General features: G+C 37.0%; 1 protein-coding gene across 3 annotated transcripts; it reads left to right on the forward strand.

Annotated features, from left to right (window-relative positions):
- Window positions 1-533: 533 nt before the first annotated feature.
- Window positions 534-20,622, forward strand: cindr (CIN85 and CD2AP related). Of its 3 annotated transcripts, XR_015534901.1 has the most exons (13): window positions 534-876; window positions 1,054-1,211; window positions 2,041-2,095; window positions 3,311-3,447; window positions 5,104-5,197; window positions 6,568-6,684; window positions 7,572-7,759; window positions 7,967-8,132; window positions 10,380-10,711; window positions 11,507-11,774; window positions 13,509-13,951; window positions 14,054-14,257; window positions 14,571-20,622. XR_015534901.1 is itself a non-coding variant. In XM_087347658.1 (12 exons), the coding sequence occupies exons 1-12, from the start codon at window positions 873-875 to the stop codon at window positions 14,204-14,206; spliced, it is 2,115 nt and encodes a 704-aa protein (XP_087203784.1). In that variant the 5' UTR covers window positions 534-872; the 3' UTR covers window positions 14,207-20,622. The 3 variants fall into 3 exon arrangements, 2 of the variants coding, with proteins under 2 accessions (XP_087203784.1, XP_087203785.1); XM_087347658.1 differs by having other exon boundaries at window positions 14,054-20,622; XM_087347659.1 differs by lacking the exon at window positions 534-876 and adding an exon at window positions 2,429-2,477 and having other exon boundaries at window positions 1,194-1,211; window positions 14,054-20,622.
- The last annotated feature ends 9 nt before the right edge of the window (window positions 20,623-20,631 follow it).

The raw sequence follows: 20,631 nt of genomic DNA on the forward strand, positions 1-20,631 counted from the left end.
AACAAAACAATAATTTTGACAGCTATTTTGTTTTCCCCATGAAAAGTTGTCTCTTACACGGAGAAAAGGACTTCAATTAGGCTACTATTTGAGGAGGTGATGTTGATGGTGTTTTGCGTCTGCACTGCGCCAGAACCCAATAGAATATCATAGGCTACTATTGGTAAGGGAAATATTTATGCCCACAAAGGATTACATAAATAACTGTGGTAATTGACAATGATAACTTATGTATTATTATTACAAAAATGAAGTATATAAGACTACAATAACGTGGGATTTTGAGACAAGAAATGACTACAAAATTTAAGTGCTGGAAGCTCTTGGGAAACGCCACTCAGAAGACGGAGAAGTAGATGAAAGTGTTCTAGAATTTTAAAATTTCATTTCTGTCGCGTTCCATGGTTTGAAGCACTTTATGCGTACTTCACACACTCTACGTTAGATGGGAGCACACTGTGATGATCAGTCCTCCCATCTGCAGGACATATTGGGAACACCGTGATGGATACAACCAGCCAAGGAGTAGGTTATCCACGACATCGACTGTCTTAAAATTACGTCAGCGCAGAGAAATAGATGTGGGAGTGGATATCAGCACAGATAATACCGTCATATCATTAACAGCAATCGGTTGTGCAGTCATTTGTGTATATGGCAGTTATGTCAAATTGTTTACGTATGATATTGATTGAGTTTTCGTTTGTTTAACAGCGCTTCCTCAGTTGCATAGGTTATAGCGTCGATGATATTTAAGACAGGGCATATAATGTGATAGTAATGTGATGGTGGATTAGTGATTTGAATGCACCACTCGAACCTTGTTATCGCGTCAATTAATTCTAAAATATTTTCTAGAATAGCAGTATAATATGGGTAAGCAATATTGTAATGGGGTAATAAATATTGTAATTTAAGTACTTCCAAAGGATGTTTTGTATTTTGGTTGAATGTGCTGCGTAGGCTACTTGTTTGTGTTGACATTTACATGAAATGGGAAGTTCATTAAGGAGTGGTTGTGTGTATGATTTCACTATTATGGTATGTTTGCAGTGGAAGCTGTAGTGGAATTTGATTATGTAGCCCAAGAATCTGACGAGCTGAATTTACGAAAAGGGGATGTGATAACAAACATAAAAACACAACCAGGTGGTTGGTGGGAAGGCATATTGAATGGTAGACGAGGAATGTTTCCAGATAATTTTGTGAAAGTAAGTACTGTATGAGGAGAATGTAGACATAAGTTACAGCTTTGTATAATATTATATTTCAACCCAGATCAACGTCCACTATCCTTTCTTGTTATCCTTGAAAAATTCTAAACACTTTGTATCTGTTGCTTGGATTTTGTGGTTCATGTTTCAGTGTTCAGTTTGAGATTGGTTTAAATCACTGTTTTTATATGAATCAACATTTTGCATTGCTTTGTGGGTTTGTGTCATTTTCCTTTTATAATTTAATATAGTTCAGACTTTTTGTGTTCTTTCATGATGTGTTCATAAATGTTAACATATGACTTATTTTAAGAGCCGGGATAGCTCAGTCAGTATAGTGACTAGCTACGGGCTGGACGACCGGCGTTCGATCCCCGATGGGGGCAGGATTTTTCCTCTAGCCTCTGCGTCCAGACCGGCTCTGGGGCCCACCCAGCCTCCTCTACAATGGGTACCGGGGTCCTTTCCCGGGGGTAAAGCCGGCCGGGGCGTGATGCTGACCACTCACCCCCATCTAGTGCCGAGGTCAAGGAAGAGAGGAGCTATACCTCCTCTCACCCCAAAACGCCTACATGGCGTATAGTGGGACAAACTTTACTTATGACTTATTTTACTTTGCAGATAAATACATTTGTCAGCTTCTTTAACCAGCTTGTAATTAATTTTTATTCTGATGTATGCATCTAGGTTACATTAAATACTTTTGTAGTTGTGTTTCCAATGTTCCTTTATGATAATGCTCTCTAAAATTAGTGTCTCTTATCGTGATACTAAGTTATGTTTCAAGTTGGCATGGTTTATTCTTAATTAAAATTCTTTATTTCAGATTTTGTCTGAGACAGATGGTACAAAGGATTCAAATAATGTCACCTTACGATCAAGTAAGTTAATTTTGTGACTATCTCACACGTACTTTACATACTAGTGTGCTTTTCTATTTATGTCATTAATATTCAGGTTTCGTAACAACGGGATTCATCAACTTGAGTTTCCCTTCCATGGAAAAGTAGTACTTTCATGTTTACAGAATCATACTGCTTGCATTGAATATTATGATTCAGACCTTTATATGTTTTGACCAGCATTATGTACAAATTTCTCATCTTTCCATGCCTTGTAATCATTCTCTGATTTAATTTGATGCTAAATAATCTTTGACTTTGCTAAAGTGGAGTTAACCTGTGAACAGTAAACTGTATCAGATTTTGTTTCAGCTTTAAATTTGGATTAATGCAATAAATATGACAGAACATAATATACTAGGTAAATATCTTGTTTGTATCTTAACATGTTATTTACTGTCTCCTTAATGCATGCTATTAGTGGCATTTTCACTCCACATGTGTTAATTCTTATTGGCATTTGGACAGCAGAATTAATAATTTAAAAGGTATTAAATAGGTGGCAGAGGATAATTGCATTTTGGAAGTGTATGATTAAAATCCTCTCAAGGACTGGTTATGTTACATAAGATTCTTTATGGTTTTATCAATTCCTCTGGGGTAGGACCTTAAAATAGACTATGTAAGCCTCCTCACACATCCATCCCTCCTTATTCAGTATTCACATAAATTACCCTGTTATGTATCATTTACAGCTACATAACCTCGGCATTTATTGTTATTTAATAAACAGTTTAGCATCTAGTTTGATAGGTTCCATTTTATCTAAAATTTGGGAATTTTTTCTAATCAGGAAGCTGAAAATTATTGTGAAAGAAAATTATTACTTGAAATTAATTTAAAATGACTGTAAAATGTATATCGTATCCCCTCTCTACTCCATAGAAGCATTTACCTTAACCAGAAGTTCTGAGCTATTATAAACACATGTAATAAAGAAATTATGTTACATTCCAAAAACTGAAAGAATAAGTATTTGTAAATTACCCACACTGGCTTCTGAACCATCCGTATGCTTTTGCTTTTACCTATATCTGGCATTTATCCTAAATATCTTGACTGCAGTATTTACTGAAAATTTTGAAAAGCTTCAATGAACAACATGACTCAAACTCAAAAGCCAATCTTTTATATTAGACACAACCTGTTGAACCTGAAATGCAAAAATATCTAACATGATGTTTGATTCTATAGGTAGTGGGCGTCGGTGTAAAGTTCTGTTCAGCTACCAACCAGCCAATGAAGATGAACTTAAACTTGATGTTGATGATGTAATTGATATATTGGCGGAGGTAGAAGAAGGTTGGTGGAAGGGCAGACTCGGAGATACAGTGAGTAGTGTGAATTAAGAGATTCGCTCTTTTGCTTTTACTAAGTAACCGGCTTTATGTATGAAGCCAACACATCATTTTGTAATTGAGGACATAACACAGGATATTATTTGAATGTTCATTGGAATTGTGAGCTCTCGGAGGGACGCGTGTAAATTGCGATGGAAATTATCTTAGTGACTAGTGTGAAGATGACTGTGTTCTGGGACGTGCCGTGTTGTTTCATAGAAAATGACTGTTATTGCCCTGATGATGGGAGGTATTAAGCATCTCTGAAACACTTGTAAGTTTCTGCCTGACTACACAGTGCAACATCCAAGAAGATTGTCATCTTTTCATATTAACAGATTACTCACGTAAAATGAGCGTCAGATGTGTCACTAAATACTGATTCTGATAGAGGAATTAAGTAGCATTATTAATAAAATGGCATGGTAATCATTAAATCATGTGACCTGATAGTCATGAAGGAAGACTGAATATTATCTCAGGTCTAGAAAAGTCTGCATCTCATCTAACTAGGACACTAATCCCAGTACTGCCTGCTGAATTACTCATTTTAAATAGAAGTGTATTTATCTTTCTTAATATGTGGAAGTGTTTCTTGAGTGAATGTATATGTATAGCTCTTGAAATGTGATGTCCTGTTCTGACTAATAGCAAGATAATGCACTGAGACATAATTTCCTGTGATAAAGTGAAAGAGCTATGCTTATTGTACCATCTGTTAAGATAAAAAATAGCTTGAACTGGTAGTCAGTCATTGTCACTTGGAGGGACTGACTGATTTTCCATTAGGCCGTAATGTTAAATGACGTGCAATGAATGAAGTGTACTGTGTTGAAAGGGGGAGACAGTTTCATGAGTGGATAATGGGGGATTTTGAATTCTGAGACATTGTTCTTTTCATTTAATTTCACAATAATTTTTACCAACTGATGATAAACTGCAACCTTAATACATTGTGATGTAATGTTGTTGACTTTTGTTTGGGAGGTACCCATTTTTAATCTTGGTTATTTTATCAGTGATACTGACTAGTTTTTTTTGTTTGTTTTTCTTGGTCTTTATGGGCAAATTCCAGGATCTTTGACAGAGGCAGTGATTATGGCCTAGTCTAAGATACTTTCCTGACAACTCCCTGTAGTGTCTGATGAAAACCATGAACTCCTCAATCAGGATAGCTGGTCTCTGAGCTGAGATTTGAGCTTCAGACTTCCTGACCACTACCATATGGCTACAACATTCAGTTTCTTCTGAGGTACTCCTCCTACATGTGCACACTTATCCCATCCCAGGAAGTGGTTGCACAAATGACATCAATTAGCATTCTTGTTTATGAGAAACAGTAACAATTCTGGTCATATTTTTACCATTCCCATATTAGGCATCTCAGATTTAGTCTAGAAATATGTACACTGACCATAGACTCCTTATACCCTACAAATAAATTTTTGGGATGTAATTTTTGAAATAGACAGTGGCCACTTTTTATTTTCTCAGTGTACCATTCACTGCCAGTGACCTTCAGCTGCATTGTAAGCATTTGTTATTTACACTGAGAATGTTGTGAAGAAACCTGCATTGACATGTATGAATTTGTTGTAGGCTGAGCTTTGAAATCCGAGTTTTGACAAAAGGTTATTTAAATTTCAGGTTGGTGTATTTCCATCCAATTTTGTGACAGAAATTGTAGATACACGAACAGCGGGCATTCGTAAAGCAAGAACCAGCAGCCGTGAAGAAGCCAGTAAGTTAATTGTGTTAATTTTGCTTAATTCTGTTCCACAGTGTTGTTTGTCTTATTAATAGATGCAGCATGGTGGAAGAAATGGCGCTCTATTTGCTTGAATATACTGCATATGTTTTCCTCTCCAGATTCCTCCTAACACTTGACTGCATGACATTGTGATTGAAACTTTAAAAGAAATTTGTCATTTCTCAGAATGTTTTATTTATTTATAGTTATTTACTGTATTTAGAAACTGTTGTAATAAATTTTTATTGTTTTATTTTGGGTACACGTTAACCTTTATCTTTTTATCTTTGGCTTTTACACATTCCATCTGGCTGCCTGTCACATTACCACACTGATAAACCATTAAACCCTATGGCTAATGTTCAGCTGGTAACCTTGTAGTTCAAGGTTTTAAAGCCCCTATTGTTACAGAATAAAGGTTACAGGTAGGTGAATATGATAGTTATAACAAGACTGGAGACAGTCATTTTATAGACCATAGTGTCAGGTATGTCCAAACCAGTGGACCCCAACCTTTTTGTGCCAACGGGCACATTTGAGAGTTTATGAGATCGTGGCGGGCACCAACCGATTAACAAAGCCAAATTTTCTTTTCTCTGGACAAATAAGATATGGACACCAAATAATACGCAAAACAACACGACGTTTAATGATACAAGAAACCATGCAATTAAAAGTACAATTATTATTACTCAAGTGGGAAGTTAGTGTGATGTTTGGCGCTGCATTTCATTGGCCAGTTTTTCAAATTTGCGAGTGTAGGATGATGTTGTTGCTCGCAAACAATTGTCAAGATGGGCGTCAGTAAGTCAAGATCTGTGCTTTGATTTTATAATGTTCGTGGTTGAACGGCCTTCATTATTCAGTATAACCTCCTTCCGTATCAATGCAGGCACCCAAAAAAAGCCTTGGCGGGCGCCATGGCGCCCGCGGGCACCACGTTGGGGACCACTGGTCCAAACATTCATATGGATATTCTATAGAAAATTACATAGAAGCCCACATTTGTTCCTAACCATGCAGTTTACAGATCTGAATGTTAAGTAACTAATATGAACTCCATGGAATAGTCATTCTTGAGAAGGTAATAGTACATTCAGCTAGTTGAGGAATTTCCCATCTTTCATGGAACCTGAAGGTTTATTACTGTGTTTATAGAAGCCAGTCCCTGTTCTTAACCAGATGAATCCAATCCACACACTTTAACTGTGTTTCAATTTCAGTATTATGCTCCTAATTACAACTGGTCTTCCATTTTTCTCACTGTAGCTTCTGTAATTATTGCCATTACTGACCTTCATAATATGTTTATTTTATGTAATTTACTCTGTTTTGTGTGATGGTTGACCTTACCTCTGTAGGTGAAAGTGATGGGGAGCTGTCCACTTCGGTTTCAAGCCCAGATTCCAGTCAGCTGTTGGATTCTATTGGTAAGCCAGAGCAGGATTCAGAGGCACCAGTGCTGCCACCAAAGCCAGGTAATTTAGATGAGAAGGTTGGTAAAACGTACAATCACTGTTTTTTTTAAATTTTGTAAACTGTTGTCAAGGAAAATAGAATAAGTAAGTTGTGATGTCGAAGAATATGTTAGACATCAGTCAAATTTTCTTTTATTTAATAAGGTTAGAAAGATGTTTGTAGTTGCAATTCATGTTATATCCAAATAGAGGATGGATATAGGTTTAGAAGTTTGGTTGTCCAGTGACTCTCATAATGTGGAAATATTAAGATGAAGATATTTGATAGTGTGCATGCCTCATTGACCTTTATCTTCTTCCTTTTTATTTCAAATACAAATTAATTTTTACTCATTGAATGGCACTAAATATTCCACATTTCAGTATATTTTCTGCATGTTTTGTTAAATATAGAATATATTTTAAATTAAATTTGTTGATCTTGTTGACCTGTAAAATGTATGGGCTCATCATGTATTTATAAGATCTCCTTACTGGTCCCTATCCCAAGCATCCTCCATGTGCCCCTATTTTGTAAGATCCATTTTAATATTCTCCGAACTACACCTAGGTCTTCTGACTCATCTCTTCCCTTCAACAAAAATTTTGTATGCATTTATTATGTCTCCGTTGCATGTTATGTGCCTCACCCATCGTACTGCCCTTGATTTGATTATACTTATAATAGTCGGTGAAGAGTACAAATTATGGAGCTCCTCATTATACAACTTTCTCCAGCGTCCTGTCACGTTGTCTCTCTTGGGTCCAAAGATTCTCAGCATTCTGTAAGTTTACAATATGATAATCCAAAGTAAAACTTTTTTCTCCCATTATATTTCTTACCATATAAAGCGTTATGAAAATACCTTATAGACTGCTGATTGCTTATATTACATTTTCCTAAACAGTGAAAGAATTGTGCAGAGTGTTGTTTCCGTATGAGGCAGCCAATGAAGATGAGCTAACGCTGAAGGAGGGTGATCTCATTATACTGCTTAGTCGAGAAGTGGCAGACAAGGGCTGGTGGAGAGGCGAGCTCAGGGGCAAGGTCGGCGTGTTCCCAGACAACTTTGTGGAAGTTGCTCCTCAAGAAGAGGTGAATGAGTAGAAATAACTCCAGACAGTGCACTGTATATTCGATTATAAAGTGGTTCATATATTAATATAGACATAACCTGTAATTTTACTAGCGACAGATGATATCTCAGTTGGTGCCAAACTTGGCATTGGCACAGATGTTTCACAATTTATAAAGTAACATGGAACATATTTGGCGTAATGTTTCCAAATTGTTTTTTAACAGCATCAACACAAGAGACCTGATCGGCCACCTGCGAAATCTCAGACTGTGACTACAAACCGAGCACGGGATAGTATCACCAAACCTGTAGTGGCAGTTCCGACAGCTGGTACAACGAAGGGAGATCTGATCTCCCAGCATAGGCTTTCAGATACAGTGCTCAAAGCAGGTAAATACTGCTGAAAGGTAACACTTTTCTTGATGGGTCTTCTGGGGTTCATGAAACATTTTCTGGGACCTATGGTGTGAATGTTCTATGTGGTAAGTGTAGACATAAAATAACATGCTTAATGTCTGTCTAAAAAGTCACTTATATCCAGAAAGTGGTTGGTATGAAATGAGTGAATTTCTTGGTACTCGAGTGTAACAGACAGAATAAAATATTTGGTAGGCTTGAGTCTAGATTTGTTTTGCTGTGCTTGAATTTCCTAACCTGTTGTTGTCATATTTGTCTCCCAGAATAACAGATGCTTGTTATAGTAAAAGTTTAATTATAGATGGAACTTAGTGGTCATAAAGTTGAGCAGACTTGGAACACTGGATCACAAAAGTTGTTGTAGTGGTCTGTGTGACAGTTGATTCTTATCTTCTGAGTTCAGCAACACCTGTAGCTCTTTGAAATTCCCAAAATCCTGATTCAGTATCTCCTGTTTAATTTGATTATCTGCCTTCTTTCCATATTGAAACAGCAACATTATTTAAGATTTGAGGTTTTCACAGCGGTGAGTATGAAGATTTCTGACTTCTGGGTTGTTGCGCTGTATGGTCTGGTCGATGCTAACCAACGTTTCAGAGGTCATACTGCGATCGCCCTGATGACGGAGGCAGTATGACCTCTGAAACGTTGGTTAACATCGACCAGACTACACAGCACAACAACCCAGAAGACAGAAATCTTCAGCAACATTATTGTTATCTACTATTTGTTCCAAATACACTGTATTCCAATGTAATTATACTGTAGCGTGGGTCGGTATACAACCTTGATTGTCAACCCTTGATTTCTTGCGGGGTCTACTACCTCAAATCCAATCTCAGTTGTAAACTTGGTTGGATTGTAAGAGACCACAAAGTCTTCCAACAATAATGAATTTAATCAACTAAAACGTCTTTACAGCACAAAATAATCTCGTCTACAACACACTTCTCCTACAAGCGATTCACACTTCAGCTCTCTTCGCAGTATTTCTTCCACACTCTCACCTACTACACTCCTCTCGAAGCAACCAACCAACCAACCAAAAAGCTAACTGAGGGCGGAGGCCTGCGCAAGCGCAAGCATCGTCCCTACCTAGGTGAAACCATTCCTGCGCACAAGGCGCATTGCTGGAAATGGTAAACGGTCTTAATTTAAAAAAAACGGAAATTTCGCTAACGCTAATGGGGTTTCGTCGTGGCGGGAGCCTCGACCATTACAACTGGGATCCGTTGCTGCTGATGGGAGGTCATCCCGTCAGGCAAGTTGTCCAAAGGAATTTGGTTGGTTGGATCTCTGGGGTTTGAACCCAGAGAGGGAGGGGCCGTTTCGGCTGAAGGCCTCTGCGGCATGGGGGGAAGATCAATTCAGCTGATGGCCTCCGTGATCGGGGTGGGGGTGGCGGGCCGTGCCCCTATTAAGTTATACCCTGGCATTCGCCTTACAACTGAGGAAAAGCACGGAAAACCTCAGTCAGGGTAGCCGAGTAGTCTAACCACTCGTTGTGCCGATTTGGCCGTCTTTTGGGGACGGCCTCGGCTGGCCTGCTGAACATCGGTCGTTCTCGGTTGCCCTTGGGCGACCTCTGGCAGCCCTCGTTCGGCACGAGTCCCACTGGACACAACCAAAAAGCTAACTGAGGGCGGAGGCCTGCGCAAGCGCAAGCATCGTCCCTACCTCTCTCCAGGCTGTGCCGGGGGGGGGCTCCACTCCCAACTACCGGCCACTCCAACCACTGTACTCTCACTCCACTCACCACACACTAAAGCCAATCACTCCAACCAAAAAGCTAACTGAGGGCGGAGGCCTGCGCAAGCGCAAGCATCGTCCCTACCTAGGTGATTGTCAATCGGCTTTTATACAAATACAACAATGCCAATAAACAGACGCAACAATGTAAACACAACAATGCTAAACACAACAATGTAAATAATAATACAACAATGCATGAATACAACAATGTCATTAAACAGTTCAACAATGCCAACCCCCAACACATCACAATACGTTAAATAGGCTATTGTGGGCTGGCTTGAATCTAACTACCATTTATAACATTGTATCTATTGAAAATTGAGTTCTGAATTTTAAATAAAGGACATACCAACATTTGGAGGAATATATCATGTGTGTAGATGGCACAGTGAATGAGCACATTGTTTGTAATCCTGTAGTGTTCCTGAGGTTTTATGTCATACCTTATAATATGTATGTTTTTAGAAGAGCGGTCGAGTTCTTCGTTGTCTGCAGTTCCTTCCCTTGCTGGCAAGAAACTTTCATTACCTCCTCCACCAGTAAAGAAACCACAGCGAATTGTATCATCAGGCCTCATTTCTGCACCGTTAACAAAACGTGATTCACCTGCTGAACAGCGCCTAATACCCGATGCTGTCGATGGAGCTGGACCCAGCAGAATGGTGCAGAAAACATCTCCACGAGGGATATTAGAATTTGATAGTGTAGAAAGAAGTGCCATGTTAACGCATCCAACAGCGACGAGAGTCAAAGCACCGCATCGCCGACTTCCTTCCACAGTATTCAATAAAGAAGCAGTAAGTGCTGAGAAATTCATCCTGATACTGGGCACTTAGCATGATAATATGACTTTGTAATTTCAAGGAAGTGAAGAGGTATAACTCAGTGCTAAATTATTTAACTTATATTTGAGCAATACATAATCTCTTAAATATTGTTGGTGTTCTGTTTATCCTCAGTAAAGTTTCTGTGTTTCATTAAGTATGCACATGTACACTGCTAACTGAAGAAATATCTACTTTTGTTGTCATGAATATCATTTCAGTTTGTTGTAATATGTTTTTGTCCTGTGGAAGTAGAAACTGAAGGTTCAACTGCCAGTCTCCTTCTTGCTCTTCCAAGTAGTCAATTTATGAAGTTACATATGCGTTTCTGGTCTCCCCATCATTGGTATTTATTAAATTAGAAAACTTGAGGATTGACATAATTGGTATTTATCCATTTCAGAAATGGTTATCTGGGGTCTGCAGTGGCCACACTGCCTGAGGCGTGGGTCTTGTGCTGTTTGGTCGTGGGGACCGTGGGTTCGAATCCCACTCAAGCCATGGATGTTTTTCTGTGTTGTGTTGTCCTGTGTGCAGGTAGAGGTCTTGCGACGGGCCGATCCCTCGTCCAAGGAGTCCTACCGAATGTCCATAGATCAAGCCAAGAAAAGTTGGGGACCTGTAAAGGGTACTGGAAAATGTACAAACATTGTTAAACTGGAAAAGGAAGAAGAGAAATGGTTATCTATAGTGATTACATCTGCAAAAATTTATTTCCATTATTTTTGTCAGTTCTTGTTTGTTATAACATTGTATATTTTCATGTAGGATTCTCAAAGCAGTGGCTTAATGAATGGAAGTGCAGAAGCAGGTCATACTTCTCTGGACAACCATGTCGTGGAGGAGGAAGAGGATGAAGAAGGAGTCGAAAGAAGCAGAGGACGTGCGTGGGAAAGAGGGAAGGCTCCATGGGTTGAAGAACTCAAATTAAATCAGGCCAAAAAGACATCAGGATTAAGTCCTACTGCATCAGCACTTGGACAGAGCCCTCCAGAACATGCAGAAAGAAAACTGCTTAAATCAAAACCAGACAACAGTAAGTTTCATTTTAGTTAGTTAGTTTAGTTCCTGTAACTCCTAAGTGGAGCATAGGGCCTCCTTTTGGAGGTTTCATAGTCTTTAAAGCGTGCATTTAAGAGTAGTGAGTGACTAGCCCACTGACTCTGAACAATTTCTACTCACTCCTGATTTGACTGCCAGAGCCATCTACAGTGAAGCAGTGAATTAAGAGAGACTTGGGTGAGAAATGGCCGCTGAATTTTGCTTACGAAACATCTCGTATCATGCTCGCAAGGTTCTTCTACATGCCGTAAATCTACGACATGGGACCACCGGCTTTACTTCCCCTCCGAAGGAATTTGTGCTATGGATTTTTATCACCCTTAGAAATCCGTCGACCCCAGCCGGGATTGAACCCGTGGTGAGCACGCTAACCACTAGTCCACTGAGGTCGACGTAAGTTTCATGTAAAAGGGATAAATTTGAAATTTGAATATTTGTAACATTACGGCATAATTTTTGTTGAACAAATATTGTATACGGTTAAGAGGATGAAATTTATGCAGTTAGATAAGGCTTTGCATAATTAGCTGAGATGACTTTTCGAACTAGTCTACGGAAACACTGATGGTGGCACAGGTTGCTGTTTTGTGTTGTGTATTATATGTTGAATTTGTATAGTTGTGATACATAAATTATAAATTGACCACAGAAAAAGCATGCAATAAATATTGGAGATTTTAAATTACATGATAATGTTCAACAGTATATGAAGTCAGTGGCTGTTACATGTGGGACAAATGGAGCAACGCAATTTTAAAATTCAGGCATGTGAATGTTATCCCAGAGGAAATGAATTGAAAGAATGAGGAAGAAATGGTTAGAACAGAATTTCAGTTGGTACAGGTTTAAACCTAATCTGTTAATGTTGATGATGCTGAGTTGTGACTAATTTTAACGTATCTGCATGAATTTATAGACTTGTTTTGGTGTTTCATTTGATAACAAGGTATGTTTGATTATTTGTTTAAGATAAGCTCACACCAGATAACTTATAAAACCTGCAGCTTTTCTTGGTATTTTACAGCAAACGAAGGAGAATGAAGCCTTGGAATTGGAGGATAGTAATGTTTATAATCTTGAAATGGCGCTATCTTTCAATAAATACACAATGCTTGTGCCTCTCCCACAACCGATGCCCTGAAGTCTGGTTGTATTATAACAGTGTAGTTCTGTCTTCTATCATTGTATGCAGTTTCAGCACCGAGTGGGAGTGGATGGTTGCTGGATACAGTGGTTGGATTAACACCCTACTAATTATAGAGCAATCTGTAATTACTTTATCCAATTATTACAGTTTAAACTTCGTTTAGAGTTGATTCTTCTATACAGGTGGTTCCTTTCTCAGACCCCTGGTTACTGTGGGATAGGGTTCTGTAATTGAAATATATACACTGTTCAGCAACATGTATACAGTACTGTCCCCTTCTTAAATTTTTGTATTATTTTACATACTTTCATGACTTACATTCCTATTTCCATTTTATGTTCTGTTTTGTTTAAGTTTGAGGAGCTCATTTCCTGTGGCTTGATTTTATTAAAATTGTTCTGTTTATGATAATACAACTTTGTATTTAATTTTAAATTATCTCTCCAATTAGGAGTTTTATTACAGCACAAACTAGTGTGTCGTGCATTATACAGTTCTCTGCTCAGGGTGCGAAACTATAATTGTTTATAACCTGGTGCTTGTGACTGTATTTGCTTCCAGGTCCTGAACCCAAACAAACACCAGCAAGTGCAATGATGAGGATCCAGCCTTCCAGACCTCAGTCAATGTTCCATGACTCTTCATCAAGAGTTACTCCTCAGAGAAGGCCATTGTCTGCTGCAAGTCCACCTGATCCTGCCCACATTTTGGCAGAAGTGAACCAGGCTCATTCCAAACCCCTCCCAGGTTCACCAACTAACCCCACGTTGCTTACACTGCCGACAAAGCAAGAAACTGTCAGTCCATCAGTCAGACCAGCAAATAGCACAAGTTCATCTACTAGCCCAGTGCTGGCCACTTTGATGGCAAAACAGACTGCGGATTCTACGAGTCCTTCCTCTATGTCAGATCCAGACCTTATAGCAAGTCCGACTGCTCGTAGTCCAGGGCTTGTGAGTGGACCGTCTGTTACATATAAGCAATTCTCAGAGCTCAAAGATAAGGTAAATGTAATATAATGTTAGAAAAGTTACGCTAACAAACCCATTGCCACTTAGGTGAAGATATCAATTAATGATGAAATGCGGAACTTTGCGTGCTTATAGGTGTCAAAACTTGAACAGACACTGGAGGCTCAGCAGGAAATGTTCAAGAAGATGCTTGCAGATTTGACCGCTAAACTGAATGAGGAGGCAGAGAGAAGAGTTCAGTTGCAGCAAGCGGTGGATAAGCTTACTAACCTGGTGACGCAGGTGTGACTGTCATCTGCTGCATCCAGTGCCGATGCTCGCTCAGGATCAGTGCTGCTGGTGAGTGAATAATTAGGGAAGAAACAAATGTGTGTCAGGTTTTTGTTTATGTGATTTGTATTCTTTTCTACAAATAAATAATGTCACATATTCCTCAGCTTTGAGGGTTAAAGGCAGTGGCCGTCTTTTATAAAGATAAGTTTTTACATTTTGCTAGCACAGTAGCTGAGTAATGGGGAGAGGTATTTGTGATTGTAATATTGGAGAGATATGTTAATGGAAAATGATATCCGTTGTTGGGGGACCAGAAATATTTGTGTTTCTCTCTGTTATCTTCATTTTGTTTTAACTTCTGTTGTGTCACGCTTTCCAGTGCCGCAGCTGTAGAGGTGGTTTGAGTATAGACTTCACCACGACATATGTTCTCCACTGTGCCATTAAACTCTGTGAATGTTATGCCAGTGAGTGAATGCTTACATACAAATTGTCTCTACTTGTGATTTGTAGTGAATAAATGTGCCGTAAGTACAGCATAACAGGGTTTTGTGAATGGCGAGTATCAGTCTTTTCCTGTTGGTTATGGTTGGCAATAAAATCTTTGCCCACAGGAAGAATGGAAAGTTGTATTGTCCAGAATATATTCTATGTGAAAGAGATTTTCATTGTGAGTTTTATTGATCATTGGGCTCTTAGGTAAGTAGTTCGGTTAGCAAATAAGTATTTGATTGTGATTTAAAAATGGGCCAAATCTCATTTCTTCATTTCTGTTTTTTTTCTGTCCCACTACACCCCATGTAGGAGCATGGGGGGAGTGGAGGTATAGCTCCTACTCTTTCTTGACCTTGGCACTAGATGGGGTGAGTGGTCAGCATCACGCTCCGAGTATATATGTTATGGCTCATATATTAAGAATTTAGGATGTCTGTTTTGAATGGGTATTTTTTGTTCTTTTTGTTGTTAACCTTAGTCCATCTGTGTGGATACCGGAATGGTGTTTCAAATAAACAGTGTCCATTTACTCCTTCCAAATGACTGTTCGTAATCACTGATATCTGCAGGTGCAGATTGGAAAACCTCATAAAATAAAAATATTTTCCAAAGTCTTCCCTTTTTATCAGTGACTGTGCGCTCATTGTGCACACTCATAAATGGACCGTTCTTTACAGGCAATACTCATTACATTGGGCTTCTACTGTATTTGATGTACACTCTGTTTCAAGAGTTGGCTGTACTCCCATTGTCATGTGATTTGTATTGACAGATTTTTATTACTTTTTAAGTGTGATTATGGATGATGATGTTTGAATACATTCTTATTTACAGATGAATATCATTGCATGCATCTGTAATTTCATACCCAGTTCTACATCATAATTTTGTATTATTTTACTAATTTCATTTTGTACCATTAACAACAAATTTTAACATGCAGTTACTAAATCATAATGTTCAAACTGCTCCGATACCTAATAGCTCAGTGATCTTAAGATTGTAATTGAAAATGAGTTGTTTCCTGATGTCAGCCACGGTGTATAATATATATTTAATAAATACATTGTAATGTAATTTATATAAAATTACAGTACATAATTAAGATTAATTTTTGATACATTGTCAAGGAAAGAAATGTCAGTACATCCCAACAATTTTTGATTTGTCATCATATTTTATATAGGATGACATTTAAAAAGTCCTATTTTCTGTAGGGGTTTGGCCATATCTGACTTTTTGTCAGCTGTTTCAGCTTTTTGTTGAGCACTCTTATTTTAAAACATGCTTTGCAGTGCAAGAATCATAATAATATGAAAAGTGGTTCTATCTGAAAGTAGTTATTAGCATGGATAACTTATAAAACTTCACTTTATGCACAAATAAAACTAGTTTTGATTCAGATTATTGGTTTGTGATTTCCTGTACTAATGTAGGCATTGTCATACCTGAAGCGTTTTTAATATGGAGTTAAATTTTAGGGCAGCTCGTGTAGTGCTAAAAAGGGCATTGAAGAAAGTTTTCTCTACATACTTTTTTTACTCCTGCTGATCATGATTCTGTTTGTAGAATAGGCTGTCTGAGGCTGCAGTGCCAAGAACGTTTTGTTTAATACGTTATAGTCCATCAGTTAGTCACAATTTTACATTTTCATAATTTTGGTTGATATGTCATAAAATTATTAAAACAGTGTATCTGTGGCAAGTAATGGTGGTTTGATAATGGTGTAGAATTCATGCTGTGTTGTTGAAGAATCCTGTTTTCAAATCACCACCATGAATTACCACTGAGATTGTTCATTTTCTTGTTCTATACTTTAATAAGATAAGTGATTATGCATTAATTATTATGTTTAATTTAGTGAGAAAGAAATTAGATGATTGGGTATTTAAGTTTTATGTGTGTGTGTGTAAACGTTGTAAAACTAACCCTCATATAATATATAGTTACTTTATTTTACTATTATACACATATTTGACAATAAAGTAGGTAAAGTTATTGCATGCCTAAATGCCTTATCACAAATACATATAAGGGGAATGGAGGTAAATAACCACACATTCTTAGCTTTGGCACTAGGTGGAGGTGAGTGTCCAGCTTCATGCTCTGATCCCATTGCCCATGGGTAGATCCTGTCGTACAGTTGTACACTTTGGCTTCAGATGCATTGTAGTTAATTGTTTTTTACATCTGATGAAGTTATTGTGAAATAACGAGGTGGTTTTGTTCTGCTGGGCTATGTGTACATTGTGTTATACACCGTGGCCTTGATTTTGAGCTTGTAAATGAATGTAATTGGACTCTGTTAAACCATTGCACAGGAAAATCTGATACTGTTGTGTGTGGTTTAGAGACTTCTATACCATCCAGTTTACTGATGTAACAAGACTTCAGAGAACTGTCACGTTATGTACTTGTACATTCTTTTAAGACTGCTACTTGATGTGTTGGCCATATTAATTTTTCCTCGGGATTCTTGGTGCAGCTGTGAGATTTGGAAATGTGAGTATTTAAAAACTGTGCAAGTAATATTTTTTGAAGAAAATTTCTAATAATTATTCATATTTTTTCTAATATGTTCAGTATCTATTAAATATTATAGCAAAGTATCTCTGTGTTTAACTTGATTTTGTTGGCTAAGAATTTTAATACATGGTCTGTCTGATTTCAGCATTGCTATTTATAGCAGAATAATACCAGGCCCTTACAGACCACTTGGCTAATACATTTAAACCAGTCTGGTAGATTTAGACTTACATGAAATAATATATAATTTATCTGTACAATTTATTGCAAAGACATTCCTTCCATACGAACTGAAGCTGTCCAAGTGTCTGTAGCTTCTTTAATGTGCTACTCTTTCTTTTATGGACTGATGTTATTCTTACAAATATGCTACATGAGAAAAGTTACAGTACAATTGTTTTCTGTTGTCTGAGGTTTATTTCAATAAACAGTATTTTGGAAATTGTGTACACTACCATTTACATGGTGTCAAGTTATATCATGATTACTATCACTAATCTAGGAAGAAAAAAATCAGTGTTATGATAACAATTTCATTGAGAGTGGAAACATTTTGTATGTCAAATATACCTCAAACAATGGGCAATTTCTGACTTACTTTGGTGTAGTGAAGTAACCATCGTCACAGATGTTTTATGAAACATAAGTAAAATAGTATAACTTTTGGCTTTGTGAGAGTGTGTAAGATCTTCCAGTACAAAGAGATATCCCTAGCTGGTATTGATTTCAGTAATTCTATTAATACCAAAGTTAGCATATTGATTTGTTTTCAGTCCAGGTATTTTTTGTGTTCTAAACCGATCCAAAAAGATGTTATTTTGCCCTTGGTAATGAACGTTGATCTGCAAATTATAGTTTTGTGTGAAAATATATGTGGCCTACTTCAGGGTACGAAGCAGCATTTGAATAGTTACCATGTGATTCAAACCATGGACTTCCCAGTTAAGAGAAGTGTGCTAAATATAAGCTGCTGTGTTTATCCAACAAATTTATGCACCGTGTAGTGTAGGACTTTTCACATTTTCTTGATTTTCATGTTTTATTTTAGATTTTTCAAAGACATTATTTATCATAACTTGGAATTTTAATGCATGTTACGTACATGCAGAGATAAGGAAATACTTGAGAGGATAGCCGGTGTTCAGTCCCCTGATGTATTTTGATGGTCAGATTTATGCAGGTTAAAGTATTTCCATTCACTTTTTTGAGTGGTCCTTGAAGGTTAGTGGAAGTAATTTCTGTTGACATTCACCATAAATAATGTCTGAGAGGTTACGTATATTTTCTGGTTGCATAACATTGTTATTAATTATGATACACGAAAAAATCCGTAACTTTTACTTAATTTTGTACAACATATTTTAAATAAACTAACAGTCTTATGCAGACATTTGCTATTTGTGAAATGACAAATATATTTATATTTGTCTGGTCTTGTTGAGTAAAATTAACTTGAAAACATTCCATCCAAGAGCATTTATTCAGTGTTTAAGTAGTATTACTTTTTATTATTATATGACTGTATTATTTTGACTTATTATCAGAATGTTAGTCATCCATTATACTTGTGAAAAGTGTGCAGAATTTACAAGACAGACATTTTGTAGGTTCTTAAATGAACTGAATTACGACAAAGGCTGTACTTCAAATGATGTGTATGTATATATATATATAAAAGAGAGAGTGAGAGATAGAACATTACTAACATAGAGAATTTAATATTCAAATCAACAAAACAATACATCGATTTTTACTCAAGTCTTCTGAAGTTCTGAGGACATAATTATATTCAGTGGCTCAAGGATGATTTGTTAATGAAGTTTGCTGCTTTAAAAGTATGCACACTGTATAATTATAGGAATTTACACAATTGTGCTCATGCAAGTATACTGTTGAACGTATACTCGTATTGATTTATTGCTTCCTTGTCTCGGGCTCCACATTGTAAGTACTAACATAATAGTTTATTGGATGCCTCGGAGGTAAAAATACATTTTTACGACAAAACTTGGAATTTTTATCATACATTAGTTTATGTTCTATGTAGCAACGGAGTCTTATGACCTAGTGTTGTCAGTGTCTAGCAAATGTAATTTATTTATTTTTCTTATGTTATAATCTTCTTGATAGGCACTGTATAATGAATCTTTGGTTGAAACACTAAGCTTGAAACTTTAATTTTTTAAATTAATTCTTCCCTGGCCATAGACAGTTTTTTTTAAAATATTTTTTGCTAGATACAGTGGGACCTTGATTCTTTGAGCTTCTATGAACCAGGCAGCAGTGTAATGGTACCACCATTTCATGGAATCATACCAGTGAATGATTGAAATGGTCATGTAAGATGGTATGGCATGCATATGCATCCAAAATCTACTTGTTCACTAGCCCATCCCTTCTTGGATGAAGACTTCTTTTTGTTGTTGTGCAGTCAACATGCTAAAGAAATTATTATTAATAGGCCTATTTTACAATGTAATTTTTATTGCAGTTACTGTAGGCATCAACTTATCCAAAACCAATCAGTGTCACTGGTGGTTAGCACTCGTGCTTCATATTCAGATTGTGCTGTGTTAAAATCTTGGCCTGGAAACCAGCTATCCTTATTCTGGTACTGATGGCGTTAAATGAACTAAAAGAAAATTCATCCCAAACCCATGTTAAAGAAAATTGCCAAGGCAGTCATATATGATCCTGTAAGCATGAATAATTAAGGTCCCAACAAGAACTTATGACTTAGAAGCATTGGTCACAGAAGACTTCATACCTACTGGTATATAATATAAATATTTTGTACTTGTGTTGAGACTGAAATCTAGGTAGTTATTTATATCTTTGGTATCCTTGTTAAATATCACAGAACAATTGCTTGTTTATTACTGTAAATCTTCCTTTTGATCAAGAGTGTAATTTAGCTATATGGAACGTTTGTGTAATTTTTAGGCATTTATTTTGAAATCTTTGAATTAGTTATAGCGTAACAAAAGACGGAGCATGGACCAAGTAACTTGACACAAATTAAGCATTGGTTCCATAATTGTACTGTGTAGAAAGTCAAGAAACAGTTACATGTGTTAGGAAGTATGATTCTAATCACTTCCAGGTGTTAAGAAAGTTAACAAATTCCATAGTAACTTAATCATGTTTATAGTATTCTTAATTGATTATAGTTTCTTAGAATTGCTTTGTAGATCTTGCATTATGGCACACATGGGGCAAACATTGTTTGCTTTAATTGTACAGAATGCCTCTTATGAGCAACATGTTATTATTAATGAAAATGGAAGAAGCTATAAAATGTTCAGTCTTCAAACAGCTGGTGGAAAGTTTCCCTACCCTGGCTTGACAGGCTGCTTCTGCATAATTATATTTTCCTTTTAAAAGACAATTAAAAATTGGTATATAATGTATGTTTTTGA

This window comes from Zootermopsis nevadensis, unplaced genomic scaffold, assembly GCF_977971745.1.
Source record: "Zootermopsis nevadensis isolate Lab colony 2312 unplaced genomic scaffold, Znev_1.0 Znev_ptg000012l, whole genome shotgun sequence".
Lineage (NCBI taxonomy): Eukaryota > Metazoa > Arthropoda > Insecta > Blattodea > Termopsidae > Zootermopsis > Zootermopsis nevadensis.